The sequence below is a fragment of the Chiloscyllium plagiosum genome, chromosome 17, assembly GCF_004010195.1.
Source record: "Chiloscyllium plagiosum isolate BGI_BamShark_2017 chromosome 17, ASM401019v2, whole genome shotgun sequence".
NCBI lineage: Eukaryota > Metazoa > Chordata > Chondrichthyes > Orectolobiformes > Hemiscylliidae > Chiloscyllium > Chiloscyllium plagiosum.
This window is the reverse complement of record NC_057726.1, coordinates 53,615,622-53,624,567: the sequence shown is the minus strand read 5'-3', so window position 1 is coordinate 53,624,567 and position 8,946 is coordinate 53,615,622. Positions and strand designations below refer to the sequence as shown.

At 39.6% G+C, this 8,946-nt stretch overlaps 1 protein-coding gene and 1 long non-coding RNA gene across 5 annotated transcripts in view; one reads left to right on the top strand and one right to left on the bottom strand.

The window, feature by feature from the left end:
* Positions 1-3,639, top strand: part of LOC122558484 — a 22,870-nt gene extending 19,231 nt beyond the window's left edge. Inside the window, exon 3 of the long non-coding RNA XR_006314158.1 lies at positions 3,578-3,639. This is a non-coding gene — a long non-coding RNA (uncharacterized LOC122558484). The remainder of the gene's footprint in view (positions 1-3,577) is intronic.
* The window catches only part of LOC122558483 (centrosomal protein of 72 kDa-like), a 99,015-nt gene that overhangs the window by 57,951 nt on the left and 32,118 nt on the right, over positions 1-8,946 (bottom strand). For all 4 annotated transcript variants that reach the window (XM_043707116.1, XM_043707115.1, XM_043707118.1 and 1 more), the window contains one exon: positions 3,542-3,681. In XM_043707116.1, the coding sequence (XP_043563051.1) occupies positions 3,542-3,681 (140 nt within the window). The remainder of the gene's footprint in view (positions 1-3,541; positions 3,682-8,946) is intronic.

Genomic DNA, 8,946 nt, shown 5'->3' with positions numbered 1-8,946 from the left:
CACCCATTGTACCTATGCTACTCTCTCCCCACCCCCACCCTCCCCTAGCTTATCTCTCCACGCTTCAGGCTCTCTGCCTTTATTCCTGATGAAGGGCTTTTGCCCGAAACGTCGATTTCGCTGCTTGTCGGATGCTGCCTGAATTGCTGTGCTCTTCCAGCACCACTGATCCAGAATCTGGTTTCCAGCATCTGTAGTTATTGTTTTTACCTTATATCCCATTAGTGACAATCCAAAATATCCAGAATAGAGGTTTTAAAAACTAAGTAAGAAAAAAGAGAAACTCATTTGTTATTTTATTAATATAAGTAAAGTTGAAAAAAAAAGTTTTTCTACAAGTTTCCTCATTTAACTGAAGATAAAAATCTTTCAAATATATGTCTCAAAATAGAAAGAATATTGCTCACCCATTGCCTCCATTTCACTAAAAAGTCTAATACAATAAATCCTATGTGGTCCAGTTTTAATGCAATTATCCAAGTACATTTACACATTTATTCTGAGAACATGATCAGAAGTGTTGATGCGTTTGGCTTGTCTCTCAAAGAATGCAGATGTTTGTAATAACTCATACGCATATACTACATGCTGAATTAACTAATAAAAATCAAAAAATTAATTATTTTTTAAAAGTGGAAATATATTTATTGAATATTCAGACTTAGAAATTCTTGGTAATTACACTTTTATTTAACTACTTCCATAGAAAGACTACTATTTCAAATGGGACGGCAAAAGAAAGGCTAGAAATGATGTTTAAAATAAAAACTACAGATGCTGAAAATTTGAATCAAAAATAGAAAACGCTGGAAATGTTCAGCTGGTCTAGCAGCGTCTGTACAATGCAAAATAGGGCTAACATTTTGAGCCCAGTGGCCCTTTGTCTGTACTGAAAATTGTTGGGAAGGAGTGCTATTTATGCTAATTACAGAGGAGGGGAATGGTGCCTGAGAGAGGGATGTTGGGAGTGGAAGAGGAGTGGGCCAGAGTGTCCCACAGTTAATGGTCCCTCCTGAATGCAGGAGGATAGGGGGGCAAGAACTGAAACAAAGGGAATGGGTCAGCGGAGAGCCTTGTAAACCACAATTGAGTCCTCAATTGAAGAAAAAGGTGGATATTTCTGAGGACTCCTGAGAAAGATAGCATCATTGGAACGGATGCAGAGATTCAAGGCCCTCAGCTCTGTCTGACCCATCTCCCACACCTCTGCCCTCACCCCTTTCCTCCCCTCCCACAACAATAGTCTGGGTCTTCACTTTCTACCACACCTGCATGTCCAAAGGATCATAACGTCATTTCCAGCCACATGCCATCAGTAGACACATATTCGCTTTCCCTCCCTTATCAACATTACACAGAGACTAACTATTGTTTTTGGGATACTTTGGACCCATCCTCCTCCAGTTCCAACACTTCCCCACAGCACCTTCCCATTCAATCGCAGAAAATGCAACACCTGCCCGTGTACCTACTCCCTCATTATCCAAGGCTCCAGGCACATCTTCTAGGTGAAGCACCAATTTACTTGTACTCCATTCAATCTAGTTTACTGTACTGATTGCTCACAAACGAGATCTTTGATACTCTGTAGACACAATGCAGATTGTGAGACTGCTTTGCAAAACACTTACACTCTGTCTGTAAAAATGACCCCATCCTTCCAATTATCTCCCGCTTCAAGACATCACCGGCGTTCTCATGCCAACATTTCAGACTCAGGCTTGCTATAGTGCTCCAGTGAGACTCAACACAAGCTAGGCTTCTTCAGCCCATGTACCTGACAGCCTTCAGGACTCAGCATTGAATTTAACAATTTCAGAATGTGAACACCCTCCACCTTCATTATCTACCCCACATTCCAAAGTCCTGTTTTTTATTGGTTGCTTGCAGTACATTTTTAACCATTGACACTTTCCATTGGCATTCTACTCAGCATTCATGTCTCTCAGCTTATCATCAGCAATCTCTGCTTGCTTATCCCTCTTCTCTCTCTCTCTATTTGTCTCCTCCCAATTCCACCCCCATCAACCCCTCCCAATCCAACTGTCATTGAGAATGTGTATAACGGATGAGCAGGTATGGAAAGAGTTACGTTTTGAGTTTTGTGAAACAAGAGGCTCAGTTGAGCATGACTCAGTTCAGATAAGAACTTGCAGTTAACAATGGGGTGCTGGAGGCAAGCGTGATGGGTTAGCAACATGGAAAAGCATTCATTACGTAAAGACATTTCACAATATTAAAAACATTCAGTATGTAAGGTCAGTTTAACGTATTCATTACGTGAAGCCAATTAAGGTTAACAACATTCATTGTGCAGAAGCAGATAGCTTAATCTTTACTGTTGACACGCGCTGATTGTAACAGTCAACCGATCAATATGTATGTTGCCGTATCTGGATGCTCCTCCCCGTAAAATAACTGTATAATTCGTTAAGAAACTACTCTTCAAGAGAAGACAGAGAGCTCACGCCCCTGTGCACATGGGCGATCGTTCTCTCTCCCTCCAGGGCCCAGTAAAAAGATGAAAGATGTAAAACTATACTGTGTTTTGGATGTAGGTTTGTTCGCTGAGCTGCAAGGTTCATTTCCAGACATTTCATTACCCTACTAGGTAACATCTTCAGTGGGCCTCAGGCAAAGCAATGCAGAAAATTCCTGCTTTCTATTTATATGTTTGGGTTTCTTTGGGGTGGTGATGTCATTTCCTGTGGTGATGTTATTTCCTGTGGTGAAGTCACTTCCTGTTCTTTTTTCAGTGGATGGTAGATGAGGTCTAACTTGGTGTGTTTATTGATAAACTTCCAGTTGGAATGCCATGTGTCTAGGAATTCTCGTGCATGTGTTTGTTTGGCTTGTCCTAGGATGGACATGTTGTCCCAGTTGAAGTGGTGTCCTTCCTCATCTGTATGTGAGGATACTAATGAGAGAGGGTTTGTGGCTTTTTGGTGTTCATATATCCTGGTGGCTAGTTTTCAAACAAACACACACACACGAGAATTCCTAGACGCATGGCATTCCAGCTGGAACTCGAACAACGAACACATTGAATTAGACCCCATCTACCACCCACTGAGAAAAGGAACAGGAAGTGACTTCAGCACAGGAAATAACATCACCACAGGAAATGACATCACCAACCCAAAGAACCAAACAGAAAGCAGAAATTTTCAGCATTGCTTCGCCTGAGGCCTACTGAAGATGTTACCTAGTAGGGTAATGAAACGTCTGGAAATGAACCTTGCAGCTCAGTGAGCAAACCTACATTCAAAACCTCAAACTGAGCTACAAATCTTCTCAAAACTCATGATAGTGTGTCTTTGAACGTTTTGCTTTGACTGAGGGAGCAAATGGAACAACATCATCACCATAAATTCTACTTTCAGTTCTAACAAAGGTGACTGGATCTGAAATGTTAACTGTTTTTCTCTATACAAACACTGCCAAAGCAGCTGAGTTTCTCCAGCACTTCCCATTTTTGTTTTGGAAATGATGCTATTGTGTTGTTTGGTACTCAAAAACCTACCATAGTGTCTATACTCACTTTGTTCAATGTATCATTTTCTCTTACTTCCCTCAGGTCTCTGCCAGAATACACAGATGATAATGGAGGCCGACTACTAAAAGATTCTTGATGATCACTCATCAGCTGCAAGTCATGTGGTGTCCATCGTTCCTTCAAATCTAGAACAAGAGGTTACAAGAGATTAAATGGTAAATGCCATTTCAAACGTTGCTCAGGATATTGCACAAGACATAATCAATGGGGTTCCACAAAATCCTTTTTAGAATATATGCCTGCTGAATAAATATATATTCAAGTGACAGAGAATGAACTGTCGAACAGGCCTTTGAACCTATCATGTAAATTTCAAGGTTTTTTTTAAAAGAAATCATGAATTATGAAAGATCTGTTACCATCTACTAACATTTAAAAGAAATTCAACAATCGACCTGAATTTTGTTTTTTAAAATCCAGAAATATATTTTGTATGGTTGTTAACAGCAATCAGAGTAGTTTTAAACATGCTGGCTTGCAATAATAGGGGAGACAGTGGCGTAGTGTTAATATCACTGGATTAGTAATATACAAATACATGCAAATATTATAGAGACATGGATTCAAATCCCCTCACAAGGGGAATTTAAATTCAATTGATCAATAATTCTGGCTTTGAAAGCTAGTCTAAATAAATATGACCATCTTGGAACTATTGCCATTGATGTAAAAATCTGGTTCACTGAAGATTTTTAGGGAAGAAAATCTGCAATTCTTAACTGCTCTGGCTTTAATGTGGTTCCACTTCATAGCAGTACGATGGAATCTTAACTGCCCTCTGAAACAAACTAGAAAGTCACTTAGTAGTATAAAAACTGCTACAAAATCTAAAGAATGAAACTGGATGGACCACACAGAACTGACAATGGCAAACCAAGACCTGAGAGAAAAATCTATAGATAACTTGTTCCACATCTCCTCTGTTGCCACCCCCCACCTCACTTTAATGCTATTTCTCAATCATGTTTTTTTTTGTATTGATTTCAATTTGTATTTGACAACTTAACATGAAGCTGATATATCTATCTACAAGCTATTTACTTTTAATGTTAAGCCAATTTTGACAAGCTCAGAGATGTGCATTTTTAACTGCCACTTATTTTGCAAGTCATTTATAGCATTATGATATAGCATATATTGCCTATGACCCCTTATGAGTTAATATTATAAGATGAGAACATTTATGGACACCTCCATCTCCTTAATATCTTTTTCCTGTATTTATTATTTTGGAAAATACACTGACTGTAATATACACCTTCTTACTCTTTATATGCTATAAACTTTACTGAAGTCTTTGTTTCCAACACACTAATAGAGATTTTAATTTCTAACACTGGACTTGAAACATTAACACTCAGATTTATTGGAGGCAGTTCAGAGAACGTTGATTAAGATGATCCCTGGTGTGGAGGGACTATCTTATGAGCAAAGATTAAGCAGGTTGAACCTCTACTCATTAAAGTTTAGAAGAACTTATTGAAGCATAAGGTTCTCAAGGAACATCACAGGGTAAATGCTGTAAGAATGTTTCCCTTCATGAGAGTCTAGTTCCCGACAGAGGGCACAGAGTCAGAATAAAAGTGCCAATGTAAGACTGAGGAGTCATTTCTTCTCACGGAGGTTAAAAATCCTTAGATCCCTAACAAAGACCTTGGGGACAGAGTCCTTGTATGTGTAGATCAACTTGATTAACAGGATATTTAGCCAATGTGATAGGCCCCCTAGGGCAAGAAGCATGGTGATAAGCACTTTGAGCACTGCCCTCTTCTGCATCAAACCTTCCCTTTTAATCCCTCAAAGTCTTCTTTACTAACATCTGGGGAAAAATGCAAAAATTGGGAGATATTCCCACAGACAAGCCATACACATGAAATGATACTTTGCAATTTCCCAGACACCACCATCACCTGCTGAGGAAGAGTCACCCGATCCAAAACGTTAATTCTGATTTCTCTTCACAAATGCTGCCAGACCTGCAACGTCTGTGTTTTGTATTGTCATCATTATCCTGGAATAAGTCCTGTCCACTGGCAGAAAGACTCATCAGTGGTACACAACTGGGAGGTGTTTCCCTGGGAATCCTGAACATTGACTCTGGACGTTATGAAATTTCATGGTATTAGGACAAACACATCAACAGGTTCTCCTGCTGATTATCACCTACCACCACCCTCATCTAATGAATCCATACTCCATCATTAATGCCACTTGGAAGAAGCACTGAGGGTGACGACAGCGTAGAATGGAGAACCTAATATTCTTCACAAAGAGTGACTTAGTAGCACCACTATTGATCATACTGGTAAAGTACTAAATTGACAATATCTGGCAAATAGGAGGAAATCAATAAACTTGACCATCTCCTCACCAATCTGTCACAGGTGGCTCTGTCTAATGCAGTATCAGGAGTCATCACTACTGTACAATACGCTGGAGACAAAGTCCTGACTTCATTTTGAAGATACTTTCTTTCTTATTATGTGGTGCTAAACCATGCCAAATGGGACAGGTTTCAAAAAAGTCTAGCAACTCAAAGCTGGCAGTCAAGAGTATGCTGTGCGACATCAATAGCAACAACAATTGTATTCAACAAAAATCTATAATATTGTGGCCCAGCATATTCCCAGTTCTATGATTATGACTGTGCCCGGGAATTAACCTTACATCAATGAAGAGTGCAGAGGGCATATCAGGAGGAGCAGCAAGCATACTTAAAACTAGGTGTCAGCCTTGTGAAACTATGGCATAGGACTAATAATGTAGTCCCACCAAATAGCAGTAGCAACATATGATAAACAAGGCCAAACGATCCCACAGCCAATGTATCAGATCTATGCGCTGTGGTTCTGCTGCATCTAACTGTGAATGGTAATAGACAATTAAACAAAGAACCACAGGAAGTTGTTTCACAAATATTCCCATCCTCACTGGAGAGGGACTGTACTATTGATGAGTCTTTCTGCCAGTGGGACAGGACATATTCCAGGATAATGATGACAATACAAAACACAGAAGTTGCTTGAAAAGCTCAGCAGGTCTGGCAGCATTTGTGAAGAGAAATCAGAGTTAACGTTTTGGATCGGGTGACCCTTCCTCAGCAAGTGATGGTGGTATTTGGGAGATTGCAAAGTATTTGCATCCACCCTCAGCGGCAAGTTTTGAGTGGATGATCCATCTCAGCCGCCCTCTTAGGTCCCCAGCAACACAGATCTTCAGTTCATTTGACTCACTCAAAGCAATGCTAAGTAAAAGCTGATTTCTGCAAAATCTGTAGGCCCCGTAAAACAGTCCAACAATAGCATTGAAGACCTGCGCTCAAGAATTAATTGCATTCCTATCCGAGCTGTCCCAGTACAGCTACAATAGTAACATCCACCCAGCAATGTAAACAATTGCCCAGATATGTGTTGTATAAAGGGATAAGTGGCTGAAAAATTAATATCGAAGAGTGCCTTAAGCATTGCCCACTAAGATGTCATCATATGGGTTTAGTGGAAAAATGACTCAGAATCTTGAAGGAATAAAATTGACAATTTGAGTCTTTCTGAAACTTGTGTAGAGTTACTATCATACAATAAGCTACAAATTGTTTTAAGTCAAGCGATTTTCTTCTGCTGCACTAGGCCACCAAGCCCTTTAGATCCCTACCAGGAAAGAGCATGGTGGCAACAAATCTACCATATACAACATGATGAGCAGTGGTGAAGTTTAACTTACAACATGATTCATAGTGTGGACTCCAATTATCTGCCCTAGTTAAAATTTGAAGTTTCTTCAGACATAGCTTTAAGAAGCTGTTTGTTCAAATAGCCAGCAGCTAAACTAGCTGAAAATTTGAGATCTCTACAGAGCAGCAACATTCAATAAGGCAAAATCTATAGACCATGATAAAAGCATTTCAGACCTGGTGAGACAGACACAGCAGTGTGTGTAAATTAGGAACTGCATGGAACTGGAACACTAGCCACATCAAGCCGGTGACAGAATGGATTGGGTTCCAATGATCTTTAAGAGCAATCCCCAAATAATGTTTTAGCCACAGAGGAAACGCATATCAGAGCTCTGCAGGTAAAGTTGTAATCTCTGGCAGGCAAGGGGAAAACATTTTTTTAAAAATCACACTTTACAAGCTGGGAAAGCTAAAAGCCAAATACTTTTGTTCATAACAAGCATTGTCAATTATTGAGTGGGCACCAAGAGTCACAGAAACAGTAGGGGAACTCAAGGACCAAGAAAGTAATTTAAAATTAAGGTCTGGGCCATCACAAAGTCAAAATTAAAGTGATAAGGGGGCAATTTAGAAACCTAAGCAAAGTTTAATGGAAGAAGGAAGTTAGGAAAATTTTATGGTTGTGCAAATGCATAAGGAGATCCATTATGTAAACCATATTAAAGGCAGGAAGCATTTATTTAAAAGACACACAACATAACTCATCCAGGAAACAAAATAAGAAACCAATGAGGACTATTACAGATCGTTCTACTATAATGCATGTTCTGTTAACGCAAATTTTCTATAACACAATTGAAGAATTGGGGACAGTTTCAAAAATGCAAATGTTTTAAATGTGTTGGCTGTAATGCGATTACATCGCCAACACTTTAAGTGCTGTTTCTGAAGCACAATGTTTCTATAACACAGGATTGCACAAGTACGCAATCATTGCGTTACAAAAGAACTACCTATATTTAAAGCCATAATGGAAATTATCGAGAGAAAACCTAAAGAACAGGATATATCTTAGAGAGCCACAGAGAGGTAAAGCCTTAAGAAAATGGGAAATTGATATTATAGCAGTAGACAACAGGAACCATTTACGAAGGTTATGATTTAATAGAATTCATCAAGAAAAGCCATGAGAAAGGCAGGAATCCTCCACTTTATTCACAGAAGCTGGGAATCCATCATTATTACATTGTAGAAGCAAGGGAAAAGCTTCCAGGAGAGCAGCACACAGTATCTACCTTGCTATTGCGGAATTTAAAGCCTCTCAAGGAAAATAAATAATTATATTAGGAAGACATAGTAACCAGGAAAATTAATTTCAGTGAAGGACCAAATATAGAATTGACTATTTGGAGATTTACAATTTACAACAGGTAAAGAAGAAAGAACTAGATGACCTCAGGCTCATCCGAGAGAACGAGATCTTTCTGGACAGGACCTTCAGCGAGATTACTACACCGAGCCTACCAGAAGAGAGTAGAAGGGAGAAGACGTTGAGGAAGGCAGAGATGAGACAAATGCAAGGGACCCCGGGAGTAGTACCTGTCAGGAACACGTTGAATCACTTGGAAACCGTAGAGACAGACGTCACTGCCAGTCCAAGAGGCGGTCACGTCTGCCAATCAGAAATTGGCGTGGAGGCACAGCCGAGGAGTCAGAC